This window comes from Crinia signifera, chromosome 4 (assembly GCF_055691185.1).
Source record: "Crinia signifera chromosome 4, ASM5569118v1, whole genome shotgun sequence".
NCBI lineage: Eukaryota > Metazoa > Chordata > Amphibia > Anura > Myobatrachidae > Crinia > Crinia signifera.
This window is the reverse complement of record NC_139220.1, coordinates 169,704,286-169,723,020: the sequence shown is the minus strand read 5'-3', so window position 1 is coordinate 169,723,020 and position 18,735 is coordinate 169,704,286. Positions and strand designations below refer to the sequence as shown.

The following is an 18,735-nucleotide window of genomic DNA, read 5'->3' as shown; positions in this document are numbered from 1 at the left end:
TATTTCAGATAAGTGTTTTTATATTCCCCTTTGCTTCACCTTGGTGTATCATAACACCCCTAGCACACTGGTAGGCATTCCCCTCTTTCTTTATTTTAAAAGAGGTGAGTACTGGTTATGGCTCAGGTCAGGAGCCATATAGATATCCAATTAAATTTAAGACACTCCTCCCAAAATATAAAAATATTATAATAATAAAAATCAACACTCCACTACAAAGCTAGTGCAGCCTAAATAATATTTACATTTGTGATACTCCAAACACTAAACCAAATGTAAATAGTACAACAATAAAGACTATACATAGTTTCTGGTATAAGAGGTAATCAGATGCACCCACTATACAATTTCTCCTATGATAATAATAATAATAATATTTTACCATCCTTTGTCATTAAAAGTGTATTATCAGAAGTGGGGCAAACTCCAATGGACTCCCAATTAAACAGAAAATACCAGGAAGCTACTCTATAAGTCAAAAATTCATTCCTCGGGAGCTAATATTCATAGGTGACTAACCATACCACACAGTCTTGTAAATATACATGGACAGCTCATCTAAGTATGCGTTAGGTAAATACCTGAGTAGCTAAACATTAAAGAAAATTCACATAAAAATCTAATGGGAAAGTGTTCAAGTATACATGCTTGCAGAATACCATTCTTGTGGAATCTATAGGTTTCCTGTGATTTTTAAGAATCAGTGGCGGTTTTTACCTATGGGCTGCAGCCCCTCCAGGTAAAATCCACCACTTTGTGAAGCCAGATGCAGTCTGTGAGACTGCACTGGCTTCACTGTGATTGGCAGTGACTTCCTATTGAAAGTCCAACCTGCCAGTCACCTAAGGATGTCCCTTTGACAGCTCCCCCCTCGCCTGGTGCCAGCACTGCTCAGCAGCAGCCAGAGCTGAAGAACTGCAATCCCAGGTCAGTGCTGCCATCTCCCATCCCCTGCCCTGTGCCCCCCTATCTAACATCCAGCCCAGTGACTCCTATCTAACCAGCCATCAAAACCCCAGCTCAGTGCCCGACTATCTAAACAGCCATCCATGTCCCCAGACCAATGCCCCTGACTAACCAGCTATCTCTGTAACCAGCCCAGTGCCCCCTATCTAACCATCTCCCCCCTTACATAGACCAGTCTAACCAGTCATCCCTGTGCCCAGCCCAGCACCCCCTATCTTAACAGCCATCCCTGTCCCCAGACCAGTGCCCCCCCTATCTAACCAGCCATCCCCATAACCAGCCTAGTGCCCCCCTATCTAACCAGCCACCCCCCTTTCTTAACCCAGTGCCCCCTATCTAACCAGCCATCCTTGTCCCCAGCCCAGTTCCCCCCTATATAAAAAGCCATCCCTGTCCCCAGACCAGTGCCCCCTGACTAACAAGCCATCCCCATAACCAGGAAGTGTGTATTCTACCAGAGAATAAAAAGGTGCCTTAAGGATGGGCTGTTTCCTCAAAACAGCTGCTGAGATATAGGGGTAGTAACTCTCTAGTAACTCTCTATTAAAAGCTAACAGGAGAAAAAAAGGCAAAAAAGCAGCGCTGGAACCACAATGAATAAAGGACTAAATTAATAAAATTGCATATTATTTTATTATTTATATATATATAAATTGGATAACACTACAACAGAAATAACATACATACATATAACATCATACTTAAATGAGTATTTAAAAGAATAATCTCACTCACAGGATGTGTGCTGGAACCAGAAAATTTTTAAGGCTCTTTGATGACTTGTTTAATTGAGGTAAGTGCACTTTACCAAAACTGTGGTTTCTGATTCCACTGCTTTTGTGATGAAATCGGGGTGGGGAAAGGATCACAGGTCCTCTATCTAACCAGCCATCCCTGTCCCCAGCCCAGAGCCCCCATCTAACCCCCCCACCCACAGCCCAGCGCCCCCCCCCCCAGCAGGGGTAGTGGAACAATGGGCAAACCCCTTGGTGGCTTGGTGGAGCCAGCGCCAAAGGGGTCTGTGTCCGTGTTGCTTCTGCGCTGACAGGCAGGAGCTGCCCTGTTGGTCTCTGCTGCCTATGCAAATGGCAGTTCCCGCACTTGCATGTTAGCTAAAAAGCAAAACAGGCCCAGCGCTCCCCACAGAGCTCATCAAGCTAGTGCCTCACCAACCACTAACCTCACCACACATCACTGGGACAGATTGCAGTAAGAACACTGTTTGGAACATCATAGTGACTGGTGAAAGGGAACTCAATTGCCACATACAGTATACTAGTGGTGAAGGAAATACACTTTTTCAAGTGTCTCTTTTTCAAACATTATCTATAATTGACCCAATAATATTTAAGATTGCAAATGATTTTTAAATCGTTTTTAGAATATTTTTTAACATAAACATAGATTAAAATGCAAGTGTAACTAAGATATAAAGACATAAAAATATGTTTATTTAGTACAGTGTAAAATTGCTCTAACAATAGAAACACAGGCCTATATTGTCATTCTGGAACAACTTACGTGCATGATTGGCAAGTGTTTAGTACTGCAATCTAACTCAACTCGACTTTGAGCATTTGGATAGCTGCAGTTTACAAATTCAGCACCACCTGGGCACAGTTCTGAAAAGACAAATACATCACTAAATTGAGCTTCAGATACACATTGTATTTAGTATTATAAAAATAAGCATCACACTTATGAAGCAACTAGCACTGAATTAAACTGTTTGAAAGAAAAAATAATTTAAGAGCAAATAATATAATCAATAAAAAAAATCACTGTGTGAAGACTGAGAAATTATTTTAAATAATCACTCATTTAACATACAAAACATTATAGTGCTGCACCTGAATAACATGAATAATTAATTGAATAATGTTGATGGATAATATCCATAACAATTTATTCATTTCAAGATTTAATAAATTACCCTGAACAAAGCATAATCTTCAGTCACTCAGACATTAAATGGAAAAGACAGTAGAGCACTGTAAAAAAGCTTGTGATAGGCATATGAATATACTTACAAATAACTAAGGATCAAATAAGGTTAAGGTTAGGCATAGTTACCTCCCCTCATGCATTCTGCAGGAGACTCCCTAAAATAGCAGCAATCTCCCTCTCTCCCTCATTAGTCTAACAGGTACTCTTTACCTAGAAGGGCGCCCATCGTGGCCATCTCTGGCATTGAATGCACTAAAAAATCGGGTGCGATTCAACCGACGAGATGCCCGAGATTTCCCATAGGGAACAATGTTAAATGTCTCAATTGACCCAATTTTCCTGTTCAATGCCTCAATTGACCCGATTTTTCCATAGGAAACAATGTTAAATGGGCCACAGAGGCCAAATAGGCACCCTGAAGTGTGAAATGGCCACCCCAATTGTTAACGCCACCCCACGATCAACGTGGCGAGCGCAGCGAGCCCGCGAGGGGCGGCGATACGCGTCCTACGACCTTTTTTTACCCCCACTATCCACGTCGGCGTGGAGTTGAGAATAGAAAGTGTGGCGAGCGCAGCGAGCCACCGAGCCCGAAGCGTGGCCAGCGCAGCGAGCCCCGCGAGGGGATGCGGATACCTTCACAGGTATCCGCGTCCCCTCGCGGGCTTCACAGCTGTCCGCGTCCCCTCGCGGGGCTCGCTGTGCTCGCCACGCTTCGGGCTTGGTGGCTCGCTGCGCTCGCCACACTTTCTATTCTGAACTCCACGCCGAAGTGGATAGTGGGGGTATGAAAAGGTCGTAGGACGCGTACCGCCGCCCCTCGCGGGCTCGCTGCGCTCGCCACGCTTCAGGTTCACGTTGATCGTGGGGTGGCGTTAACAATTGTGGGGGCCATTTCACACTTCAGGGTGCCTATTTGGCCTCTGTGGGCCATTTAACATTGTTTCCTATGGAAAAATCGGGTCAATTGAGGCATTGAACAGGAAAATTGGGTCAATTGAGACATTTAACATTGTTCCCTATGGGAAATCTCGGGCATCTCGTCCGTTGAATCGCACCCGATTTTTTAGTGCATTCAATGCCCGAGATGGCCACGATTTTTTACTAACGATGCCCACGATCAAAATCGTGGGCGCCCTTCTAAGTAAAGAGTACCGTCTAACAATCTCCCTCATTTCACCTAGCCCACATTACACTGTTACATTTTTGAGGAAAAAAAGGAATGAGAGACAGACATTTACATTGAATCATCAGCACCATTTCCCAGCACTTTAGCAAGTATAGTATCTCTTACTAACTGATTTGGGGCTCATCTACATTTGGATATAAGTAATTTTAAAAGTTTATTTTCAGATGCAGCAGTACACACCCACGCTTATAGGTGCCACATTTGTAATCTCTTTTCACAATCTCCATATATGGAACTAGACACGTCTTTGGGTGGAGCATGACACACACCCTCAATGTTTTTAAAAGTAGGCAAGTATGAGGTTACCTAAGGAAGGGGCAGACTAGATGGGCCAAGTGATTCATATGTGCTGTCACTATCTATGCTTCTATGTTTATACAGTATATGTGAAAAGTTGTCAGTGGTTGTCATTCAATTGTTTTTCAGAAAACACATTTTTGCTTCTCTGCTTAGAAAAGTCCACACCTGTGGATTAAAAGCACTGCTTCCCATTACTTGGAGAAGAGGTGTGTGTTCTGCCCTAGATTCAGAGTTGTAATCTGAGTTGGAGTCCGCATCTAAGGGAAGGATTACGGTTTCACTGTTGGTAACATATGGCACTGGAGAAGAAGAAGTAGTATAGCAAGATTGAGCATAGGCAGGACTCTTGACCGATTGAATAGACACTGGACAACCAGCGATCTCTGAATCGGAATCCAAGACAGAATCAAGCTTGGATTCCATTGCTCTAGAAGCTAAGATTCCAGGAGCATACCTATTATGTCACAAGAGCACACCCAGCTACAAAAGCTATGGGCTGAGCCTTTTGTACTGACTCTCCTAAACATGATGGAGTCTCTGCAGACAAGATGGTCGGCCCAGAGGCATCTGAACCAATTTTATTGGGACCAAATTTTTTCAATACAGCATCACTGAATGCTGGGAGATTCTTAAGAATGGGATCCTCAGATTCAATAAATTTGGATGCCCATTCAAAAGGCTCACCTCTGAAGGTGGCAAAATGTTTAGTGAGCGCAACATATTGGGTTAAGTCCCCATCAAAAACTATAGATGTAAAGATATCCTCAAAAGAATCAACAGTAACTTCATTATCAGCCAACTGACTGGACTGTATAGCTGGAATTATGGCACTTGAGGCTGAGACTTTAGGGACCCCCTTAGAGGTTATGACCTTAGTGACCTCTTCCAAGTCTGATGGTCTTTCTGGCTGGGCAGCACTATGATGAGTCTCTGGCTGATCAGTACTGTGCCGTACTTCTGAGTGGGCAGCACTATAGTGAAATTCTGGCTGGGCAGCACTAAAAAGACCAACAGATGGTCCCTCCATTTGGCCGGGATGGCTGGAACCCTGCTCTGAGACAGGACAATCAGAATCCCTCTTAGGGACTGGATGGATAGAGACCCCTTCTGGGGCGACACAGGCTTGAACCCCTTCTGGGGCAACACAGGCTTAAACCCCTTCTGGGGTGACACAGGCTTGAACCCCTTCTGGGGCGACACAGGCTTAAACCCCTTCTGGGGCGACACAGGCTTGAACCCCTTCTGGGGCGGCTGCAGCCTTTGGGGCCCCCACTCGGGGCTGTGGCCTTTGGCTCACTTGAGTCTCTCAGCAAGTCCCCGGCACCAGACTCGCTCGGCAGGCCCCCGGCACCAGACTCGCTCGGCGGGCCCCCGGCACCAGACTCGCTCGGCGGGCCCCCGGCATCAGACTGGCTCGGCGGGCCCCCGGCATCAGACTGGCTCGGCGGGCCCCCGGCATCAGACTGGCTCGGCGGGCCCCCGGCATCAGACTGGCTCGGCGGGCCCCCGGCCTCAGACTGGCTCGGCGGGCCCCCGGCATCAGACTGGCTCGGCGGGCCCCCGGCATCAGACTGGCTCACCTGGGCTTCCCCCTTAAGGGTTTGCAACTCTGACTTTCTAAAAATACAAATCCCAGCATGCGGGGAGCACCTCCTCTGCTGATTCTTGAACCCAAAATGGGGTCTCCCAGCACTAGGCCCAACAGTATTAGACAGAGTGCTTTCACTGGGAGACTCAGCAGAGTGCTCCTCTGCCACAGTGGAGACCAGGGACGTGCAGTCAGGGGAGGCAGGGGAGGCTGTCATAATGCAGATGTAAATAATAAAAAGAAGATATTTAGATATCTTCTTTTATTATTTTCATCATTTCTACCTCTAGACTGCTGCATGTGAGGAGGGTGGGAGGCAGCGGGAGAGGTGCCTCCCGCTGTTAACATTAAAACTACGGGCAGGGGGGGCGGGTAGGGGAGGGCAGGGGGCAGGGTGCAGCAATGGGCTGTAAAAGACCATTGAAAATGAATGGGGAAGCGGCATTCATACTGGTGCCGCAATGACAGGGGCACCAGTATGAACGCACGCCCCCAGATGTGATTGGGTCAGCAGATCCAGTGCTGGATCCGCTGTCCAATCACACACATGTAAGGCCCACCTGGTGACGTGGCAGCAGCGCGGGCAGCGGGGAGTCCGGCGTCGCTGGGAGATAGCCAAGGACAGGACAGGTGAGTCTGCTGGCAGAGGAGGAGGAGGGGGGGGGGTGTCCGGGAACGGCCAACAGGAGGGAGATGCGCACCTCAAACAGGACCCCACATCGAGCACTTCCACTGCCCCTCAACAGCGGAGCCCCGGCACCGTAACTCTAGGAAGGGGGAAGCAAAACTCAGCCTCCCAATCCAGGTCACAGGATCACTTCCCGCGGAGGATTGCCGTCGCCGCCCCCTGCTCCACACCACAGTCCTGCTTCCTGTCTCACCAGCAGTGCGGGACCAACGGGAAGCAGTCCCCCGCCCCCTCCATCACCTCCCGACAGCAGCTGGACCTAGGTGCCGCAGCAGGAGAGGAGACCGTGCCCACCTGTGACCCGGCAGAAGCAGCCGACACCAGGGACTCCATGAGCCAGCAGCAGCACTATGGAGCAGCAGCAGCATGGCTTTCGGTAAAATGCCCTGTAGCTGCCTACAGTCACTGGGGGAAGGTGGCCTAAGTGTGACAGGTGGGTGGAATGTATATATGAATGGGACCAGTGTATGTATGTATGAATGAGTGCATTAGTGCATGAATGTATGAGTGTCAGTGTATGTATGTATGAGGGCGTCAGTGCATGTATGTATGTATGTATGAATGAGAGATGCAGTGCCTGCATGTGAAAGTCAAGTGCATATATGTACAGTAGGCACTGTATGTATATATGTGTGAGGCAGTTACAGATGTGTCCTCATACAAAGTTCTACTTACGCCCCTGTCGCCACTGCTATGTATGAATGAGCGCATTAGTGCATGTATGTATGAGTGTCAGTGTATGTATGTATGTATGTATGTATGTATGTATGTATGTATGAGTGCGTCAGTGCATGTATGTATGTATGAGTGTCAGTGTATGTATGAATGAGAATGTTAGTGCATGTATGTATGTAAGAGTGCGCAGCACTTGGTGGTAATGGCTGCCTGTGGTCCAGTGCGGGAAGGTCAGTGCCTCCCCAGGCACTGACCTCACCGCACGTCACTGGTGGAGACAGGCATAAATCTGACAACCTGCCCTGACTTGGCCAGAGGAAACACCCTGTCGCCACCACCGGAGTTGCGCAAAACACAAGCTTGCAGGAAGTGGCCTGAATCTCAACAGTGTAAGCATAGATTAAAGGCTCTACGCAGCTGACGCTCCTCCAATGGAAGCTTCGGCCGTAGAACACTCCTATGCTTTACCTGACCCTCTGGGTCTGAGGACTTGCTGCCTAATAACTTCTTAGGCAGGGTCTCATTAGGGGCTGAATGAACCCCAGTGACCTCTGGGAGGATCAGAAAAATTTCAGTTAGGAGTTTTTGCAGCTGCAGTAGGGACTGCTGCAAAACCTCTAACCGCCCAGGTTTAAAGGCAGTAAATGCCAAATTTAGAGCCTCTAACGACTCTTGCATGGCCTGCATGATATAGCCGTGCAAGGTTACAGACCAGACAAAACAAACAATGACAAGGCAGACTGACACGGCAAAAACTGTGACAAGGTAAAAACTGTGCCAAGGCAAAAACTGCTGGACTGAGAGGGCTGAACTCAGCTCCAGGGTTTATCTGTTTTGGCCAGTTATAATGTAAGGATCCGGGGGCAACCTCACCTGCCCTAACTCCGTTGCCTCAGACTAGGGTTGGCGGGCGCGGGCAGAACTAGGCTTCACCAATAATAGCCGCGTTTGAAGGAGCCAGTTAGTCTAGCTCCAACCCCGGTGCCACCTGGTCTTTCCTCAGGACATCGCATGTTATGTCCTGAGGAAAATGGCTACATGCCATTGAAACGTCGACTGCACTGACATGCTCATGTCGACTTTTTCTAAAATAAATTGATGCATTTGAAAATTTCCCCAGAGTGACGCCAATCTTTACTGCACTATATATAAATATATATATATATATACACTGTATGTATGTATATATATATATATATATATATATATACACACATATGGAGCACCACTCATTCTTACCACCAGTGTGCCATCGCAGAGGTTTTGGCAATCCTCTTTTCTTCTTGCACTCCTGTCCGCCAAGGGACGTGGATGCTCACCATGCAATACCAATCGCCACTGCTGGTTGGCTAATGCTCCACCAACTAGCTGAGGATTGATATACTGTACCAATGGAACCCCGCCTTTCACTGAGCGGAGCGAACTTACACAGTATACTGCAGTAGGAGATGCTCGTGCATCTCATCCCCGTGAACATCACAGCGGCTCCAACTGTACAGTACAACTGTACTTCTGCTGTGTGCTAGTATAATTGTTGTGTGTGTACTGTCATAAATAATTTTGACAATGAATACTATTTAACCATTTAAGTGACCCAGTGCTAACCTTATGTGCCGAGTCAGCAATAAGAAGGAGTAGAGGCTTTCACTAAATCAGCCCTCTCCAAACACATCAGGTGGCATGACTGTTTGCTCAGAGCACAGTGTAGTAATCTATTTGGCATACAGATAAGGGAACCTGTCTATATTAGTGCTCTATAGAGGAGTAGTTTCAATTTCTGCAACACGCAATATATCTCCCAGGGGATCTCAACACTAGCAGCAGCCCACTGTATGTGTGATACAGTACAACTGCTTAAAGTTTAAACTAAGTGCTATTTGAACAGCTCTAGCAATCTAAGATATAGCACTAAACTTGCATGAACACAGGTTGCAAGGATGCAGATTTATGAAAACGTTACATATATATAAACTTGTGTATGAGAACTAACGGCCTCTGTATATGCAGTATATAACATTATCAACCCTTCTGTACTTGCATTTACCCCTTCCACACCTGGGCGTGAATGAACCCAAAAATAAGAAAGAGCAGAGGCTCTCAATTAATCAGCCCTCTTCCTTTTTTGTGTGTTAAATACACAGTAACTTACCTAAATTTGTTGGAAAAATGTAAGTTCCCTTTAATAATCAGGCATACTGTACTTTAATGTACAACATGCAGAGCGGCGTGCTTATCCACTAGCCTACACACCTGATAAAAGCAGCCAAAGATTCCACTCAGATTCAGCCTAGTGCCTTTCGAGCAAATCAATGAAACGCATTAGCGTCTGTGCTCATAGCAAGTTATAAAATAGTGTAAAGATACGCACTTCAATGTAATTATATTTATTAGTGTCTATCTACAGTACTGTAACTTACTGGACCATACAGTAGTAGCAAAGTAGTTCCTGCGCTGCATAGCTTTTTAATACTGTAGTCACTTCATGCACACATTTCCCGTGTGCAGTGAAGATTTCAAAAAGTGACATCTGGTGGATGATCACTGGTATAGCACTAATCCGGCAACCCCACCGCCAATTGCCAAGCTGTTAAACTGTATTGCGGCACATTGGGCCGTGGGCCACCATGGCGGGCTGGCAGTATAACCGCCATAGGTAGGCTGAATGAGCAGTGATACAGCTGTATATATATATATAAATATATAGTAGTATGTTGATGGTCTGGCACTCACACTGTAGTAAATTGATAGGTGTCTTCTCTGGTGTAGATGAATATGTAGAATGTGGAGCTGCACTCCTGGGTCCAATGTTACAAGAATACACTAATGCAATATTGGGGAGAGGGGAAAGTGGACTCTTTTTGTGGGGCACTCTTTGTTTCTGATTCTGATTAAAACTTAACTTTTAATTTTATTTATTTAAGATAAGGCGGACGTACAGATGGAGCAGGGGTTATTATTGCTGGCGGAGCGCCAGGACCGTGTCCCTGGCGATCCGCCAGCAATCTGGCGCTCTGGCTGAATGAGACGCTCGTGCGTCTCCCACGCACGAGCGTCTCAATAGCCGGGCGGCGAGGCGGCGCGGCGGGTGCAGTCCTGCCCGTCTCCAGCTTCAGGGAGACGGGCAGGGCTGCGGGGGGCTGCGGGGGGGCGGTGTGGACCGGCGGGGACCCGGGGAAGCCGGCGGGGACCCGGGCAAAAGCTCCGTCGGAACGGGACGCGCGTGCACCTCGTGCACGCGCGTCCCCTTCCGACATACAGATGGCGCGGGGCGGGGGATGGCGGGTGGCGAGTCCTCCGCCATCCCCAGCAAAGACAAGCCCTGCGCTATCTGTACACAGTCAGACGAACAAAACAAAACAAATAGGGACAAAACAACATTTATTTTGCAGTGAGATTTTTTATAATATGCTATGCAAAATTTAGAAAGTGAGTTCTGTGTCAGAACAAACAGTATGGAGATGTCCTAGCAAAGCTAATTGCTGTTTCAGCTAGGGATTGCAGTGAGCTTTTTAATAATATGCTATGCAAAGTTTAGAAAGTGAGTTCTGTATCAGAACAAACAGTACAGAGATGTGCCTAGCAAAGCTAATTGCTGTTTCTGCTAGGGATCATATGAAGGGTTTTTATAGAATATTTGTAGGAAAAATTCCCTGCTTAGACTGGTATCTGCACACTTGATTAAACACAACAATTAGCGTTGCAATGAAGGGGAAATTTACTAAAGGAAATTTGTAAAAAAAATAGGTGTATTTGTATCCAGAAATACACTTATTTTTGACATTACTATCCCGAAAATACGTCAATTCGTAGTCGTTTTGATGTGCTATCAATACGAATACGAATTGCTATTTTTTCGGGATAGTAAATGTAAAAAATAAGTGTATTTCTGGATACAAATACACCTATTTTTCACAAATTTCCTTTAGTAAATTTCCCCCGATATGTCAGAATTTCTGGAATAAATTTCCTGTATCACACTTTATATGGCAAGGATTGCTTAGAGTTTCCTATGTCAAGAAATGTGTTCCAAACCATATCAGCATTCGCTCATAGTCTCAAATGATCACTTTCCACACAAAATGTTATTACACTATTAGTGAGAAATTACTGACATTCAGCTTAATAATTCATCAAACCAAAATGTTATTACACAATTAGTGAGAAATTACTGACATTCAGCTTAATAATTCATCAAACCAAAATGTTATTACACTATTAGTGAGAAATTACTGACATTCAGCTTAATAATTCTTTAAACCAAAGTACTTGGGTATACAATCAGAAAACTGTCTGCAGTATGGGGGCAGCTATTTTCTAATTGTCAGTTTTCATTGCAGCAGGAGCCGGCCGGGACCGTGACGTCAGGAAGGTCCCGACAGAGAGCCGGGCGAGACGCAGACCGCAGGTAACTCTAGCCCCGCAGCCCCCCCCCCCCGGCGGCGCCCCCGATTTCTCTGCGCCCCCCCCCCCCCGCCACCGCGGGAGCTGCGGAGCTATAGTTAAGCCTCTGCATTTACTGTATATACCCACTTGGAAACCCCACTAACAAGTCCTTACAAATCCTGCATTTGCCACTGATAGGCATGCATACGTCAACACCTTGTGCAAATTTTTTAAATAAGCACAACATTGCACATGAATCGCCTACAATATATTAATTCTATCCAGCTGCTTTATGGACAAGTGATCAAAATAGTTTGGCTAAATTAAGCTAAAATAAAAAACTATTTTACGATATGTTTAAGATTGGCAATTAAATAAATATATGCTATACTGTACAAAAATATGAAAAACTTACTTTCTCCCTTCCCAGCAGTCATACATATCATGGTTCCATCAATGCATTCACTGAAATGAAATTCACAATCAGTTATTTAAGAAAAAAAAAACTTCAAATAGTTCTCTAGTTGTATAAATATGATAGGTAGTGTATTCCTAATATAAGTTTACGAAAAACGAAAGAAAAACAAAGCAACGACATAAACTTTGTTCAGGAATCTGTTTTCAGGAATCTTATTACCATTCTTTGCCATCTATTGTAGTTTTCTCATGAGCATGTACTATAAGATCATCAAGGTTACAGTTGCATTCTGACTTGGAGACACACTTTTCTTCACTATTCATATACTGTCCATCTGGACAGCCACACACTTCAGCCAGAAGACCTTCCTGCTCCGAATCCTGTTCAGGTAGAGAACTTGAAAAGCAAGTAGGGAAAGAAGACATTTTGTTGTATTTCAGGATCTGGTTGTTCTTGCACTCTTTTCCTGTGAAAACACAAATAATTATATATTATAAATACTGATGTGATAAATGTCCAAACCATTCTTTCACGTTAATCTTTATTTTACATTAAATATATAGCATCAAATTACAGACCACTCACAAACACATGCATGGATTTAATCTTCAGCAGGAGTCAATTGCTCTAATATGTTCTGTATAAAGGAAAGTGATCATTTATGTGATCACTGTACTTCTGTGGTTGAACCCAGCAGAAGTACTTGCAGAGATCTCTCTTTTGGGGTCAACATCTTCGCAACTCTTTTCAAAAAAGTTTGTGGTAACGTAGCCCATAGGTTGGAAACATTGTAAAGATAAAATCTGAGCATCCTGCACTGAAACATATGGTAATGTAACTGCTTTTACAAACAAAATGGTGCAAACATCCCTTCTTACTTCTCCACAAAAAAAGAATGATTAAAATAGTTTTTGGCAATTTTGCACACCAACTTTGACAAATTTCCTTGGAACTCAAAGGGTTAAATGATCACTATACTATGACCTTTCTTGTTTGTGACAAAATTGACTTCAGATGTCATCATTCTTTAGTTGTCTTGAATAAGTAAATAGTAGCATGTGAAGACATCTTTACAACTACTCTGCCAAAAATACTTTCTTCTTTACAGGTTAAGATTAATTGTATGAGTTGTGTTTTATACTGTTCTACAGTATATGTAACAACTCAAAATGTCAAAGAGCCAACGAACATACAAGATAATTATAATTTGTTTCAATGTCATTTTTTATTTCATACAGTTTTATAAGTCACTATTTGCCAGCTCCCAGGCAGAAGGGTGGCACCAAGTAGGAAAGATTTAGCTTCTTGTGTGGGCTTTGTATAATCACACAAAGGTACTGGCCAACATTCCTGCTGCATTCGGTAAAAAAGGTATATTTAATTATTCTTACCCATAGACCTGTAAAAAGGTGCCTTAACCCTTTGAGTGCCAACATCTCTGTGAGAAATGCGCAAAAATATCCACTAAAAATGGCAACAACTCTGTGAGAAAGAAACACAGAAGGCTGAATAAGCCTGAGGTGACATAAACCACTGAGGGTTCTCACAGTGTACACTCTGCTGTTGATCACATGCTATGGTAATGAGGATGGGCACAAGGCCTATCAGAGCAGGGGGAGGGTTAAGACAGGGTAGGAATGATCACGAGTTTAGAGTGATTACCCTCTGTCCAAGAAGCCCCACCCACCCTTCCCTATTTCTCTTCCTCTTCGGTGGCGGTAAAGAACGGTCATTCTTTAAGAACTCTGTGTGTGTGTAGGTAGTGGGGTGCACTCTCCCTCGACATCAGGTTGTCATGGGCCATGCTTCTGTCCGGGGGATGGCTGTCACCACCAGGCCTGGTGGCTGACCAGGGAGAGTGGTCACCCAGCGTTGTATGTATGCTTAGTGATCTTTAACCCCACCTTTCCTATAGTGACCGTTCTTTAGTGCCGCCACCATTAATAGTCTTAGTTAATTGTCAAAATAAATTTGACATTCTGTTTGAAACGCCAGCACTTTGTGTTGTGTCTTTATTTTAAGTTAAGTTATATAAGGATTAGAGTTAAGTTTGTATTTAGGTGTATCAACCGTCGGGGTGGACCAGGGGGATACCCGATGGTGCGTTTAATGTGCAAAATATAGGCTTAAAATTACAGCGTAGCTCACATTTGTCATATGCATTCAAATAAAAATGTTTGCTTGCCATTTTTCACACCAATTTTGACAAATTCACTTGGCAATCAAATCGTTTAGAAATAGTATGGATTTGTATGAACCAATCCTATCTTCCAAGTCTGGGGATCACCCTTTAAATGTGATATAGCTATTCCCACTTGTCATCCAAGTTGTCACAGGTCTTTGTTGTTTAAGCGCTTACAAATATAATTGATGGTACTTACCACACATTTTATCTCTCCAGTTGTTTAACATGATTCCACCTTTAGCACAGGCCATTGCATAATTCTCTAATGCAGTGCACAAGCTGGCTTGAATGTCTGCACTTCTACAAGTTGTACTTACACACCTCTGCAGTATAAAAAAGGACAATAAACATTCAAAAGCAAACAATTTTTTTATGTTTGGCATATGTTAAGCATAAACAAAAGAGCTTAAAAATGTCCAGTCTGCCTATAGCATGTTCTCATTGCTGCCCTGGCAAAATCCCGGGTTTTTGATTCCGGGTTTTTGCCGGGGCACAGATAATCTCAGCTCACTGACCCCCTTCACAATGCACCTTGGACCCAGGAAATTCCCGGTTCTGCCACATTCACGCTGGTTCCCAGGTCTGCCCTGCCAACAAGTGTGAGGAATCTAAGAGCAGCTATTGAAAGAGCAAATTTGATTGGCTGTTTAAAGAGCAGCTTTGTTTGTCTGCATGGGCACCACCACTTTTCCTCCAGTTGAGATCATGCACCTTGGAGTACTACTTATGAAGTGCTTTATGTTTGTTCACAACTTGTTGCTGGGTTTTATGGATGCCAAGGGCAGACAGTATTTTTGATATGTTGTAGTACACTGTTGAATCTTTGGCAGTGCCAGTCACTTGCCTCTTTATTTACTCCTCCCCTCTCACAGCCAGCAGCTCCAGCACCTTCTCATCCCTCCACATGTCACCTGATCTCATTCCCCAATTAGCTTGCTTTTTGATGTTCTGTGTGGAAAACCCAGGTCACACCTGTTCAGACTGGTGGACACCAGTGTAATTCCCAGGAATAACCCTGCAAAAAGCCCCTTGTGCAATACCTGGGGGCATTACACCCGGGAATTTCACTCACACCCATTCACACTGAGACACAACATAGGAAATTACTGCTTGCCCTGGCAAAATCCTGGGTTTTTGTGACAGTGAGAATGGGGTATTAGTAGTGCCTGGCTCTTTCATATGCAAATCCTGTAGAAATCATCCCTGTCTTTGTCCCCATTGTCCAGTGGTTTTACAGTTCCTTTCACAGTGGCTATAGGCCAGAATTTTTTTTGGTGATTTTTTTTTCTGCATTAGTTACCAGTCAGAATGGTAGAATAAGTGAACAGTAACATCAGTGCCAGTGGCTGTGCACACCCATACAGAGCAACACTTGAATTGCCCCGTTAGGTGCCATCTATTGGCCAACAGCACCCAAACACCCAATAACACTCGAGCGTGCCCAAGCCCCCCCAGCTGAGCACCAAGCAGCCAGAAACAGCTTTTATGGGGGAGCAGGGCTGCTGCAAAAGACCAGCGGCTGCAGCATGAAAGGTGAGTATTTCTTGGGCTGGACAATCCTGCCCACCACTCAAAAGGTAATATACTACTTTTTATTACAGTAGCTAAACAAATACTTTTGCAATAAAATGCAATCCCTTTGTTAATGATAAATCTGCCTAATGCTGTAACTTTCTGCCAGTGTGATTTAGAAGCAATTGTTCTGACTTTACTAATGATTTCCTTGAGCCTAGAACAAGCAAGATTAAGCATACACACACTGCCATCTTGTTAAATACAGAACAATATGTTGCATTGTTAGGTAGCTAGCGATTTAACATTTCTCCTGCACACACTAGAGCACACATCTGTTCTAGAGAGTGGCATGAAAATGTTGTCAAATTGGTCCAAACTATTGTTTGTCGTACGTTTACCATACAAACTGCATGATAGGCACCATATCACTAGCAATATCATCAGGTATAGACATTGGCCCTTATTCAGATCTGATTGCAGTACAAAATTGTTTGGAAAATGGGCAAAAATATGTGCACTGCAGGTGGGACAGATGTAACATGTGCAGAGAGAGTTAAATTTGGGTGGGGTGTGTTGATACTGAAATCTAAATCGCAGTGTAAAAATAATGCAGCCAGTATTTACCCTGCACAGAAACAAAATAATTCAGACAAATCTAACTCTCTCTGCACGTGTTACATCTGCCCCACCTGCAGTGCACATGGTTTTGCCCATTTTCCAAACAAATTCGTACTGCGATCAAATCTGAATAAAGGCCAGTGAGTGATGTAGGTAACATGTAGGTCCAATCTGCCCGATTTGACAGCATACTACTCAGTGTGTCCTCATCTTTAGTCAAACACTTTCTTTATGGCATCATTGTGTATTTTCTTTTGTGAACGTGTTTATATTTGATATTTTCAAAACAGATATTTTCACTGAAAAAGGGATAAATCAAAGTTGCTATAAAATTGATAGAAAATACTATACCTCATAGTATATTTTGTAATCCACTACGTTATGGCACTCTGCAAAGGGTCCATTAGAATCTTTAAGCTTTGAACACTGCCCTTGACCAAACGTTTCTATAAAAATATCATAGCATTATTATTTCATATTCGAATCCTCAGTTACAAATATATAAAGCAGGCTACATGACGAATTTAACATTCTGTATATACATGTTTAAATCTACAATACTTCTTTCCATAAAGATCAACATACATATGGTGGCACCTGGTTGGACATGGGCTGTAGCTGGTAAAAACAGGCTCAACATTAGAAGCATCATTTCTATGTGTGTGTATGTGTTTGTGTGTGTGTGTGGTGTCAAAAGATCTAAAGCAAAATACACACTCTCAAGGGCTTTCTGAGCGATATTGTTCACAATATCAGTCTAGTGTGTACACTCATTATTGTTAATGATGTATGCTCCCTCACATCATTAATGACCTCTTCGCTGGTCCTGCTAGATTAGGGAGGTCCTTGTTAATACCGGCCATGCTGGCAGAGCCATCTTCTCCCTCCCGCCCACTCCCTTCCAAGCCAGCATCAGTAAGCGTGTATGCACTTGCCGATGCCAGCACCCCGCCAGAGTCTTTTCACTGCAAATATCGACATTGTATCAGCTAGTGTGTAGAGGGCTTAGAACAAGCATTCAAAAGAGAGGTGCATGATATTGGTCAGCATATACATATGGGAAAGCAGTAAAAACCCAATTTTTGGGTTTTACCACACTTGGTACAAAAGCCCATCTGCCAGGGCTTTGATGCGAAGGGTACCACCAGCATAAACTAACATTACCCTATAGATGCTTATGAGCTTCTTTTTACATGGGTGCTGTAGAGGGGATCAAAGTGTACCCCTTGTGGCCATGGCATCTTACACAATGCGATAGGTCAATTGGCAGAGGCATTCTGAAGAGGAACAGCACAGGGGCATTTGGAAAAATAGGGGCATTGTTGTCACCATTGTTTTCTGGGGAGTCAGTAATGATAATATCAATGCAATCCATAACAACACAATTGCAGGGGTAGGTGCATTCCACCTCCTGCCTGCATTTGCAATTGTTAAATCTGCATTGCAACTGTTCATCTGCAACTACAAACCTGAGTAAGTCTGAACTCACTAGGACTTGCAGTTGGCATTGTCAAGGAATCTGCATTTGTGATGCAGTCCTTGGCTTTGCCATGCCTATAACACAGGGGAGACACATCCCCATTTTCCTGAATGCCCCACCTCTGTCCCTACCCCTCAAATGGCTGTTAATCAGAGGCATACTCTAGACTGCACTGCAAATGCAAAACCCATTTTGAACAAGACCTGTGCATACGCAGTCCAATGTGGGTTGGATTGCTTACGTTATCCAACCTGAATGAGGCTTGCTACAGTGATCACTGAAAAGTAATGTGAATAACATTATTTTCTCCTCTGCCCTCATGGAAGTTGGCACATTTTTCAAGTTAAAACCAATGGGGGTTGGGCATAACCATCAACATACCTCGCAACTGTCCCAATTGTCAGTACCATTGATCAGACACTGTCCCTTACTTAAGCAGCAGTGAATAGATGCTGTGCACATGTGCGCATTATCTATTCATGGGAGACAAAGGGGCTGGGGGCGAGGCCAGCAGCTCCCAGAGTGCTAAGAACGCCCCAACAGTGAATTAAAATGGGAGTCATGGCTCCTGAATGTGGCAGTCCCAGAAAGCCATGGAATTATAAAGAACATTATGAATTAAAAGTGAATGGAATTTAATGTGTAGTTAATAGCCCATACATATTGGCTGTGCAAAATGAGACAAACTATTGTGGAGAGAAACTGTTGTTTAAATACTAGATAATGTTTGTAGTGATATTGTACATGTATAAATATTTATTTACAATCAGAAAAAGGTTCTTT

General features: G+C 44.1%; 1 protein-coding gene across 1 annotated transcript in view; it reads right to left on the bottom strand.

Annotated features, from left to right (window-relative positions):
• Positions 1-18,735, bottom strand: part of LOC146072995 (mucin-19-like) — a 133,921-nt gene that overhangs the window by 59,336 nt on the left and 55,850 nt on the right. Inside the window, exons 15-18 of the mRNA XM_083180166.1 lie at positions 16,824-16,918; positions 14,536-14,662; positions 12,374-12,620; positions 4,568-4,856 (exon numbers count right to left, since the gene is read on the bottom strand). Coding sequence (XP_083036292.1) covers positions 4,568-4,856; positions 12,374-12,620; positions 14,536-14,662; positions 16,824-16,918 — 758 coding nt within the window. The remainder of the gene's footprint in view (positions 1-4,567; positions 4,857-12,373; positions 12,621-14,535; positions 14,663-16,823; positions 16,919-18,735) is intronic.